This window comes from Lissotriton vulgaris, unplaced genomic scaffold (assembly GCF_964263255.1).
Source record: "Lissotriton vulgaris unplaced genomic scaffold, aLisVul1.2 SCAFFOLD_2286, whole genome shotgun sequence".
Classification (NCBI taxonomy): domain Eukaryota; kingdom Metazoa; phylum Chordata; class Amphibia; order Caudata; family Salamandridae; genus Lissotriton; species Lissotriton vulgaris.
The window spans coordinates 264,858-277,334 of NW_028250841.1; the positions used below are offsets into that span (position 1 = coordinate 264,858).

Sequence of the window (12,477 nt, forward strand, 5' to 3'; positions counted from 1 at the left end):
TGAGGCCTTTGTGCAGTGTGAGTGAGGGCTGTGTAGAGTTCCACAATATTTGGAATTTGTGTTCACTATTGAGGTTTGGAAAACATGGCGATAAAAAGTGTGAGTAAGTGTTAAAGGAGCACTCGCACCACAAATATACAAATACAAAATTGTTTCGCGTAATCCTAGTACTCATTTTTGTGTCATACTAAATGTGGTATTTTTCTTAATCCGCACACTTAAAATTTCTAGGCATTTACACTGTTGGTGTGTGTGCATGGCCTAAGCAGGCACTGACGGCTGGTGTTATGCGTGTCTGGTGTGTAACTTTGCACTACCAAACGTAAGAATAAAAAAAAAATAGCATTTTACCTGCATGTAATAGTTTGTGTAAAAAAACGTGGTGGTTTTCACAGTGTTTCTAAAGTTGGTTCCCTTGTATTTTAGGGTATTTGGTGAGAAGGCGAGTTTCGTTCCCTTTAGTTTATATTTGCATTTCACAGCGGATGGCCGACAACAGATTAGAATCTTTACGACTGAGATTAAAGCACTCCAGAGTCCTGGGGTGGTTAGGCCCCAGACGTTTTTTTGTTGCTCTCGCCCCCTCCCCCCAAAAAAAAAATGGCCACCACTATAGCAGACTTACTATGTTACTCTTTGTTTCAAATGTTAAGAATTCTAAAGTACTAAAAAGCATTCCGCAAATGAGATGTTTAGCTGAACATGTTGCACAAATGCTAAGTAACGTAAAGGTTTAGTTAAAATAAGATGATTCGTAAAATATGTTTTTATTTTTTATCAAATTCAAAAGCAGTTATTTGTGGTTTGTGCTGGTGGTGAGTTAGGCTGTGTTGGTACTGTGGTTGTGCTTACTAGTGTTAAGTAATAAGGTTGTGTTGCAGAGGCCAGAGTGAGTAAGTCTTCTGTCACTTTAAAATTAAGAAATAGAACGCAAGTTATGTAGCAAGTCTGTGGCCTCACTTGAGTTTCAAGGGGAAAAAAAAGGAGAGCGTAGAGCGCGCATGAGAGGGAGGGGGTGTGGGGAGTAGAAGAACGTGCAGCTGGATGTGAGAGAGGCAGTGGTCTACATTTTCGCACCACATTTACCAATGTAAAGTGTTGGAAAACCAAGGAAATTCGTAAAAAAATTGTCTTTGGTGCTTTGCTAATTTTACCGTTCTTAATTACTACAGCTGAATGTTGTCGTGCTAGAGAAGGGGGGGGGGGGAAACGGGCAGATGAATGAGAGACAAGTGCGTGTGCGTGTTGCCGCGAGTTGAAAGGTAGGAAGTGGTATGCTTGGAAAGAGTGCACGTCTGAATGTTGTCGTGCTACAGAGGAAGGGGGTGGGTTCAGCAAAAGGCGCACACTGGACCTTAGAGAGGGTAGAAGGAAGAAGCAGATGGTGTGCGTGAATGTGAAAGAGTCTGGGGGCTGTTGGATGTGTTTTAAAATGTTTTGAGAGAAAAGCGGGCATAAAAGTAGAAGGGGGGGTGGGAGAACGTGCAGATGAATGAGAGAGAAGCTATGGTATGCATGTTGCCGTGCGTGAATGGGAGAGAGTCTGGGATGGGGGGGAGAACGTGCAGATGAATGAGAGAGAAGCTATGGTGTGCGTGTTGCCGTACGTGAATGGGAGAGAGACTGGGAGTGTGGGGGGGTCGGAGAGAGAGTCTGTGGGCTGTTTGAGTTTGGTGAGCGTGTTTCCGCCAGTGAAAGGCAGGAACGTGCAGATGAATGAATGAGAGAGAAGCTATGGTGTGCGTGTTGCATGGGCTGTTTGTGTTTGGTGTGCGTGTTTCCGCGAGTAAAAGGCAGGGGGGGGTATGCTTGGAAAGAGTGCACGTCTGAATGTTGTCGACGTGTGTGTGTTGCCGTGCGTGAATGGGAGAGAGTCTGTGGGCTGTTTGTGTTTAGTGTGCGTGTTTCCGCGAGTTAAAGGCAGGGGAGGGTATGCTTGGAAAGAGTGCACGTCTGAATGTTGTCGACGTGTGCGTGTTGCCGTGCTTGAATGGTAGAGAGTCTGTGGGCTGTTTGTGTTTAGTGTGCGTGTTTCCGCGAGTTAAAGGCAGAGGGGGGTATGCTTGGAAAGAGTGCACGTCTGAATGTTGTCGACGTGTGCGTGTTGCCGTGCGTGAATAATTTTTGCAGTTGTGCCGGTCACAGTCTATTACCTGTCTTGGTGCTAGTTATCCTCAGTCCTCTGTCCTTGAATAACTGCATGGATTGGTGTGGCTTGTTATTTCTGTCCCAAAATGATGATTTATTTGCAGACACAAAAGGGTGTTTTAACTCCTCTGACCAAGAATACATTTATCGTTAGTGTCCCGATTTGTAGAGCATGGACATCTAGGAGAGTGCCAGCTGTCCTGTGTCTCTATGGTGCTGGGCTTCTGGGTAATAGGGACACGGGGGCTTTCGATGCGTGGCACTGATAGGCTGGATGCACGCCGGTAGCCATCTTGCTCGTAACGTAAGCTACATGTGAGTTCCAAAAGATCGAATTTGGTGCGCAGCGGCTGGACTCTGTATAGTTTTCATTACTACCATGTGTGCTGGTCTTATGCTACCTGTGGGCTGTTTGTGCTTGGTGTGCGTGTTGCCGTGCGTGAATGGGAGAGAGTCTGTAGGCTGTTTGTGTTTGGTGTGCGTGTTTCTGCGAGTGACAGTCTATTACCTGTCTTGGTGCTAGTTATCCTCAGACCTCTGTCCTTGAATAACTGCATGGATTGGTGTTCCTTGTTATTTCTGTCCCAAAATGATGATTTATTTGCAGACACATAAGGGTGTTTTAACTCCTCTGACCAAAAATACATTTATCGTTAGTGTCCCGATTTGTAGAGCATGGACATCTAGGAGAGTGCCAGCTGTCCTGTGTCTCTCTATGGTGCTGGGCTTCTGGGTAATAGGGACATGGGAGCTTTCGATGCGTGGCACTGATAGGCTGGATGAACGCCGGTAGCCATCTTGCTCGTAACGTAAGCTACATGTGAGTCCCTAAAGATCGAATTTGGTGCGCAGCGGCTGGACTCTGTATAGTTTTCATTACTACCACGTGTGCTCGTCTTATGCTCCCTGTGGGCTGTTTGTGTTTGGTGTGCGTGTTGCCGTACGTGAATGGGAGAGAGTCTGTAGGCTTTGTGTTTAGTGTGCGTGTTTCCGCGAGTTAAAGGCAGGGGGGGGTATGCTTGGAAAGAGTGCACGTCTGAATGTTGTCGACGTGTGCGTGTTGCCGTGCGTGAATGGGAGAGAGTCTGTGGGCTGTTTGTGTTTAGTGTGCGTGTTTCCGCGAGTTAAAGGCAGGGGGGGTATGCTTGGAAAGAGTGCACGTCTGAATGTTGTCGACGTGTGCGTGTTGCCGTGCGTGAATGGGAGAGAGTCTGTGGGCTGTTTGTGTTTAGTGTGCGTGTTTCCACGAGTTAAAGGCAGGGGGGGTATGCTTGGAAAGAGTGCACGTCTGAATGTTGTCGTGCTACGGTGAGATAAGCAAGAGGCACGCGCAGGACAGAGAGAAGGTGGGCGGAGGGAGCAGCTTCAATGAGGCGTGGACAAAGTTAAGAGCCAATGAAAAACAACAAAAGCTCGTGAAAAAAAAGTTTATGGCCCAAAAGCGCGTGCCTGTGGCCACGTGAACTCGAAGAAAACCGCACCGAAAAAGCCATAGTTTGACGAGTATTTTGACCACTAGAATTCTCTCCAATCTATTCCTGCGGAATGGAAAAGGCGAGACCTAAAAAGGTAAGAGGAAGAGTATAGAGGGTAGGTGGAGCTGAAAAGGGATGGAATAGATAAAGAGGTTTGGAAAAAGGAGGGAACAATAGATCAAGAGCGTTTGAAAAAGGAGGGAACAATAGATCAAGAGCATTTGAAAAGGCAGGGAACAATAGATCAAGAGCGTTTGAAAACGGAGGGAACAATAGACCAAGAGTGTTTTGAAAAAATAGGGAAAAATAGATCGAGTGTTTAAAAAAGGAGGGAACAATAGATCAAGAGCGTTTGAAAAAAAAGGAGGGAACAATGGAGCAAGAGTGTGAAAGCAGTAGGCTGAAGAGACCATGTAAATCTAAACATAAAAACTGCAAAGATGACAGAGAAAATAGGGAGCCACAAAATACGAGTAAAAATCAGAGAAAGAGACGAGAGAAGCGCTGAAAGGATGAGAGCGCAACAAAAAGTAAGAAACTTAATAGAATGAACATATGTGGGATGAAAATTATCAAGGGCCAGTCTTATGTTTTCTATTTTTTATTTTATTTATTCCCATAAAGTGAAATTGTGGTCTATAAAAAGATTGCCAAGAATATGCAAATAAAGTAAAGGCACTGGGCCAAAAGTGTAGGCTGTGAAACCCATTTGTATTAATTTTGCAGACAAATGTTTTTTTTTAACCATTCTGTGCTTCACTGTTTTGTTCTCTTTTCTGACCACAGTGCAGTGGCCGAATCCTAGACCTCTCGACGTACAGAATGGAATGCGACCGGAGCGACCATCCCTTGAAGGGAGACTCACAAGAAAAGACTTGCAAGATGGTAGGTCAGCTAATATGTCAAGCATTTCCATTTTAAAATATAAGCTATCTTGGCCAACAGGAAAAACTGAGGGCCGTCAAATGACAGCAAAGCAGTAACCATCATGATGTGAGGCTATATATGCCAAGTTTTCAGTTTGCTTACCTGTGAATTTTGCATGTTTTTAATGTGAGGTTATATGTGACGTTTCAGTGCTTTACGCATGGCAGAGTTAGTAACACTTCAAGCGTCTAACAAAGCAGATTTGCTCGTGCAAAATGAATTGATCAAATGCTCCCACTTATGTGCAATGTATTGGTATAGAAACAGCTTTAAAACTGTAGAAATATTTTTAAAGTGCTTCTGCACTGGGGATGGGGTGGCAACAAGTTGTGTCCACTCCTGTGAGAGCTGTAGACCAAAGGCCAGGCAGCAAGAAGGATTCAGAGTAAGACAATCGAACATCTGACGTCCACATTAAAACATCTTCCATCTGAGCTGAACACACGAAAGGCAGCACACATCCCCCAATATTTGCCCAACAAACCTTGCAATATCTTCACACACAGACATATTGTGCAAGGTATTGCATAGGCAGTACCTCACCTTAACTAAACATCTACAGTAAAAACAATAGCAGTGTACCCAAATGCACACACACAAACACACGTATTAGTACACCTAGGAATTTAAATTACTCAAGGTTCATGGTCATATTGTTTGAAGGTTTGAATAAAGCCAGCTTCAGGTGACAGTTCCATATTCGAATATTTTAAAAAACAATAGTCTCATTACTCAAGTTGTTACTGGAATTTTTGTAACTTTTTCCAGCAGGAAATTTGATATAAAATTAGAACCATATTGAAGACCTGTTTCAGGGGATCCTAGGGCAATCAAGGGGTATTGGCCTTAAGCTCTGCTAATTTCACTCATTTACTGCTGGTGTTCAGGGCTCTACAGTTGGACCTGAAGCTAATTACCAAGCACCCCTTCCCATGACTTAACTCCAAAGCCAGACTAGCCGGACCGGGCATCGGGCGTTTCCTCCGGGAGGCTGGAAGGGGGGGGGGGGGGAGGTGCTTTTGGTACTGGGGCCTAGTTTTGTAGCAGTGCCGCAGTTTTAAAAGCACTGCGGAGTTCCTTGTATATCAAACAGTTTTCAGGCAACAGAGGGTTAATGTGCCTGTCCAAAGAGCATGTACTATGCAGATCACCAGCAGTATTTTTTGTGCTTAGCTCCGTGGGTTACTGCTTTTGTCACATAGATTAATTAATTAATTCATTAATTTAAAGATCCTTTTGTTACTTTGCAGTCCTGTGAGAGGGGCTATGGACAGACAGGCACTGTTGGAGGGTAATAGTGAGGAAATAATTGAAGACTATGCTTTAAAAACAAATACAATTAAATATTTAATGGAAAATGTGTTGCAGAATGTACACTTATTGTCATTTTTTCCACAAATATTATTGGTGGGGACAGAACGTCTATCATTCCCCCTTGCAGTGGTCCCGCTTGCTTTGCTCGCACGCTATGCACTGTATGGGGGCGGTCTGTCAAAATTTGTCAAGTCTGCGTTGGGTACCCAGTCCTTGCATACTTAAGGAATTGGTATGTGCTAGGTACTCGGATCGCAGAAGACTGAGAGAAAACAGGTGGACAAACCAGCCTAAGACGTCTCTACACAGTGGCAATGTTCACTCTCTATTGGGCCATCCTTCTCCTCCTCTTGCAGCGTCAGTGCGGAGCTCACTGTCATTGACGTCCTCAGAGACTGCAAGGATAGTTGCCAAGTACTCGCTGCAGAGGTATGGTTTCAGCCGTTTGACATGGAAAACCCTTTGTAGTGCCAGTGTGGCATCTGTATCGGCCAACAAGTTAACATCAGACACCTTCTTCGCAAACGTGAAGGAGCCACACCACATGTCATTCAGAGCTTAAGGGAAACTGTCTTCAGGACCCAAACTGCCAGCTCCTCATGGGAGCCAATCAACGTTGAACTCTGGTCATAACACGCCATCTTATTCCAACTGAGAAAAAGTTGTTCCCTGACTTACTCGTGAACAGTTTCCCTTTCCTGAGAAACTGAACATCATCTGCACCATCGTGGTTACGGTAATCATGGTTGCTGTCCTGGCCCCCTCAGACCAGTCTCATGTGGCCTCCCTTAGAATCCCCAAAAAGGGCTAAACCTCACCCCTTTTGTGATCTTTCATGTGGAGCACTAGAAGGCATGGTAGGAGGAGATGCCACTTACTGCTAAGGGACTCCACTCCCATAATGCTTTTCCACTAACCCGTTATTGTCTGGGTAATATCATAGTGTTGCTAGCCATCTCAGAGAAATTCCAAAGGTGCCTTTCTCAGGCCTCTGGCCTTGATGCTAGCTCATTAGCATGTCAACCACCATCTCTCCAGCTACATCGAACTTGCTGGGGCTCTGGCCTACTCTCAGTCAGGTTTCAGACCCAAACATAGCACTGAATCCACCCTTCTGTCAGTCACTGATGACTTGCACATGTACCAGGACAAGGGCATCTCAGTAATCTTGGTTCTTTTAGATCTGTCTGCAGCGTTCGACACCGTGTCACATTCCATCCTGACTGAGCGGTTGTCGAACGCTGGCATTAAGAACAAAGCCCTTGCCTGGCTAAGGAGTTTTTTATCCGATCGCACCCAGACTGTCACCATGGGTGCATATCGTTCAGCGGAGATGGAGATATCAAAAGGGGTGCCCCAGGGTTCGTGTCTAAGCCCGACCCTCTTCAACATTTATGTGGCACCCCTGGCTAGAGTGATGCGTAGGTACGGGTTTATCCCAGTATCCTACGCTGATGACACCCAGCTCCTCTTCCCCTTTAAAACCCTCTCCGCTGAAGTAAGAAACTCCTTCTCATTAGGCATGAAGGCAGTGGCGCACTGGATGTCCTCCAACTGCCTTCAGTGCAACGTCAGCAAGACGGAAGTCATGCTGTTTGGAGAAGCCAGGATGCTATGGGCCCCGGATTGGTGGCCACAGGACTTGGGAGCAGCCCCAGAACCCAAGCAGATATTGAAAAACCTGGGGGTCCGTCTGGACCAGGAACTATCACTAAAACAGCATTCCAACTTCATCTCGGGTTCTTGTTTCCATACCATCAGCCTGCTGCGGAAAGTCTTCCCTTTACTGCCAGATTCCTTTAGGAGGACGCTAGTACAGGCACTCGTGCTAAGTCGGATCGATTACTGTAATGGCCTGCTGCTTTCTGCCAATGAAGGCGTGTTGGCTAAGCTCCAGGTCATTCAAAACACAGCGGCCCGCCTGGTTCTGAATGCTCCGCCAAGAACTCCATCTAAACCCCTCCTTGAGCAATTACATTGGCTCTCGATCCGGCAAAGAACAAAATTCAAGATAGCCTGTCTGATACACAAATGTCTCCATGGACAAGGGCCTGCATATCTGGAAAACAAATGTATTCCCTATATTCCATCTCGAACACTAAGATCAAGCAATAATCTGCTCCTAGTGGTGCCCCGCGCCAAGAAAGCGAGGCATGGGAATAAAGCGTTGTCAATTGTAGGACCCACATTATGGAACAAACTCCCTTTGTCCCTAAGACAGTGTACTGAGCACTTAAAATTCAGAAGGCAACTGAAAACCGTCTTATTTAAAAATGAGATCTAGCATCTGCTCCAATTTACATCTTCTGTTTAGTCGGCACCAAGCGCAGAGATACTCCATCTGGAGTTGATTCGAGCGCTATAAAAACCAGCAAATATAAAAACCAGCAAATTTAGCCAGGAAGGTCTAAAAGAACCTCTTTGCATACTGACCAGTATGCCACCTTTACTTCGACATTACTTGCATTTGGAGTCATTACATCAGGAGTAATTACATTGCAGGTAAGTCTTCCAGGAGTCCTTTACTTTGTTAGGTTAGTGCTTAATTATTAAGATGTATATAATCCATATTATATATAGGTGTCTGTTGCCACTGTGCACTGATAGTTAGCTCAGTGTTACCACAGGAAGAGCGTTTTTTGTTTCTCTAATAACTTTGGCCCAGTTTGATGAATCTGCACAAAACTTCCCCAAAAGAAGTTCATCTACCTCAGCCCTTTCATGGAATGGAAAGTTTTGCGGTTATTCTTCAGCCGGAAACCAAGACAAGCATTTGCAATGCAATAGGTCTCGCATTTACGCAAGTTTGAGCTATTGACATTGCATGACAATGCCTTTTATTTTTTTTGTAAATGACAATGCCTTTTATTTATGTTTTAAAAACAAACAAAAATAAAAGGCATTGTCATTTGCAATGCCAATAGCTTAAATTACGTAAAGGCAAGACCTATTGCATTACAAATGCTTGTTTTAATCTGTTTTCAAGCACTCCATATGAGTGCTTGTGTTTTTTGAGACCCATCTGTTACTTCTCGTACCCCCAAATTCCCCCTCAGCGATGTTTCATCTCCAAGCTGCTCTCGTTCTGGTTTTGTCTCCCACCTTCACCTGCCCGTTTCACCTCTCTCCACCTAGCAATAAGCTTCTTTTAAAAGTGTTTCAAGCTGCACTTTCCTGGCATGCGGCCAAAGCATTGAGGTACAAACAGTTAACAATGAAATAGACATGGATGCCTTCACAAACAGAACTTCCTTTCTTTATAAAACCAGGAAGGATTACCGTGCTGTGAGGGTCAGCTGAAGGTTTCACTCCTGAGCCTCTTGAGGGCTGCTTCAGCACATTTGCTATTCCATGTTGCCTGTAATCTGAGCTCCTCTTGAGCCCAGTTGGAAGTCAGGCAGGCCCGCCCGGGACCTTGGCGGGGCCTTGAACCAAGCCGGAAGAGGCCGGCGTGAGCTGCGACGCAGGGCTCCTGTGCTCGAGGGAGAGACCCGTGGTGGCAGCCGCCGGATGGAGGAGAGCCCTGGGTCCCAGGAGGGAGCCCGGGTGAATCAAGGAAGGCGGCTGAGGCCGCCAGCGGCAGTGCGGGGCTCCCAGGAGTCCAGGGAAGCCCCGCAGGAGAAGTGCTGCCGCCACAGAGGGAGACCCCAGAGAGCAGCCCGGTAAGGTCAGAAGGGCTGGGGGCTCCATAGGTGCTTAGTTAGTGCTAACCGCGGCACAATTGCGTGAGGTGTTGCAAAAGAAAGTACAGTAAATCTAGTAGATAGCAAGCGCAAGCTTTAACAATGAAAGTGAAACTGCATGCTGGCTTGCAGCCCAAGGGGGACAGGAGATGTGCACACGGCGTGGCTGAACGTGCCTCTTCATACGCGTGTTCACATTTCCAGTCCGGCCAGAGCGTGCCCATCTCCTGTCTCCCTTGAGAGCCCTTGAAAGCCAAGTCAGCGACAATAGGTCTCGCTGGCAACAGCGCTTCGTGCTGCGTCGCCAGGTGCGAGACCTAAAAAAGGGGTGTCCTAAAAGTTTGATTCCTCATGTTAATTCCCATAGGAAACTTTGCTCTCTGATATAAATAAAACAACTGAATGGACTTACACCCAATTTGGCAGAGAGTTAGAAGTTTACTCAGTTTGCTTTTTGTGATTTGGTGTTAATCTGTTTATCCATTTTGGAGAATTTGGTGTTAAAATAGGTACTTGCGTTGGGCTTGAAGGGGTTTAAAAGATAGTTATCTCTGCAGGATTAGTTCCGCTGGAGTCCTGGGGTGTGGTAAATTAAAAACGAGGTCCTTCTGAACGGCAGAAGGAGCTTTTCCTCTCGTCATTTTGGTACTTTAGTACCAAGTGATCTGTTTAGCTGACCGCAACTCTGAAGAAAATGTCCCAGTCACCGTTACAGTAATCAGGGAATCTACTTCTGAGTCTTAAAAAAGTTTAGAAATGGGTATAAAGAATCCAGGCGAGGAAACCCTCACCACTAGGAACTTGTGGACGAATCTCGATGGACATCCCTAATGAGGTTTAAAAGGACTGTAGAAAGCTGGGCTACTTTATGTAGTGTACGAAAGTGAGGTTCACTATGTAGAAAGTCCAGGTAACCCTTATTGGTTTACAGGGCTTAAATTAATAATCCCAACTGCTTTCTTTGTGTTAGTGTAGTCTCGCAGTTTTGGCTTATCAGAGGGTATTGTAAAGAATTTGTTGTATACACAGTCCATAAGTCAGACACACACTTAAGAAGAAACTCAAGACCTATTTAGAAAAATAATATATATATTTTAATTTAATTTTAGACATCAAGAGCTTCGTAATCGGGTAAGTACTTTAGACATTGCAGGAAGCTCTTTATATGATATATCAAAATGAGATATATTTTGCAAAGTGTACCGGGGTTCCCTTATGAGTGTACAGTGACTTGCTCTGTTAATCCAAAGGTGTTCTTCTAGGGGGTCATCTACTAATACACACAATAGTCAAAAAATGACACACACGACTCCATAAGGAGATCCACACAAATGTATACAAATAACAGGTATCTTTATAGTATGCACCAGAATCAAGATGATCAGGTGAGTACGTTTTGTGATATAAATTCTTTTATACTTAAAAAGTCGACACTTAGTGCAATTTTTTGAGGCTGCAATGTTATTCTATTGGAGGAAAAACAAATATGGCCTATCGGGTCTCTGCAGCGACATATCGGGCCAGGCTCCTGGATTGAAGGTGAGTAACGGGCAAGGTCCAAGGCAACACCAGCAGGTCACCTCCAGCTGCACTAGAGCGGGCGGGTGCAGTGTTGCAAACAGTGTCAGGTGCCCAATGCAATTCAGTGAGGTACAGTCCCGTCACAAATAGGCTGCAAGGGAGACTGAGGGGTCAGCCCAGAGAAACCAAAGAGTGGCTTCGGGTCGTGCGATGTTGGGGGACGTGAGGACACTTTTAGTCCTCTTCTCCTCAGGATGGGGTGTCCGGGTGCAGAGGGTCTGTGAGGTGACGGGTTTCTTCATCTGGCAACACTTTCAGTTGAGAGGGCCTGCAGCTTTTGGGAAAGAGATTTGGCACAGGGGACCTGGTTAGCAGGAACCCAGTGGACTTCCAGACGAAATCACATCAACACTAGGCAAAAAGTGGGAGTGACTATGTATAAAAGGGGCACTTTCCTACATAACCCCCACCCAAACGAAGAAGAGCGAGACTAACCTTTCACAAGAGAGTCTTAATCTTCTACGTGGAAGAATCTGGAAAGGGCATCTGCATTGTCATGGGCAGTACCAGGTCTGTGCTCCACTGTAAAGTTCATGCCCTGTAGGGAACCGGACAACCTCAACAGTTTGGGGTTTTCACCTTTAATTTGCATTAGCCATATGAGAGGCCTGTGGTCAGTTTGAGCAAGGAAGTGAGAGTCAAAGAAGTATGGTCTCATCTTCTCCAGGGACCAAACCACAGCAAAGGCCTCCCTCTCAATGGCACTCCAACGCTGCTCTCTGGAGAGTAGCCACCTGCTAATGAAAGCAACATGTTGGTCATGGGATAGGACCGCACCAGTTCCATGTTCAGAGGCATCAGTCTGCACAATGAACTGCTCAGAATAATCTGAAGCCTTTAGAATGGGTGCTGAGCACATTGCTTCCTTCAGAGTGTCAAAAAACCTTTTGACAGCTCACTGTCCAGTTTACTTTCTTTGGCATCTTCTTGGAGGTCAGTACTGTAAGGGGTGCCACAATGGGCCCATACCACCTTTACTAACCTCCTGTCGAAGAGCCCAGTCATGGCAAGGAATGCCCTGACTTGTGACTTGGGTCTGAGCTACAGTTGTCTGGGTCGTGGGTTGCAAGGGTTGAACTTTGCCTCCACATACAAGTGTCCCAAGTATATGACCGCGCCCTGCCCTATCTGGTACTTACTTGCCTTGATAGTGAGGCCTGCCCTCTGCAGAGCTTCAAGGTCCTTTCCAAGGTGGATCAGGTGATCCTGCCGGGTGGAACTATAGACCGAAATATCCTCAAGATAAGCTGCACTAAAAGATTCCAATCCAGCAAGAACTTTGTTCACCAACATTTGGAAGGTGGCAGGGGCATTCTGTAGACCAAAGAACTGAAAATGCCAATCCAGGG

The 12,477-nt window shown here is 45.7% G+C and overlaps 1 protein-coding gene across 1 annotated transcript in view; it reads left to right on the forward strand.

The window, feature by feature from the left end:
* LOC147663102 (uncharacterized) overlaps nt 1–12,477 on the forward strand; it is a gene marked incomplete at its 3' end in the record, with an annotated part of 242,284 nt that overhangs the window by 119,996 nt on the left and 109,811 nt on the right. The window contains exon 3 of the mRNA XM_086950679.1: nt 4,410–4,508. Coding sequence (XP_086806805.1) covers nt 4,410–4,508 — 99 coding nt within the window. The remainder of the gene's footprint in view (nt 1–4,409; nt 4,509–12,477) is intronic.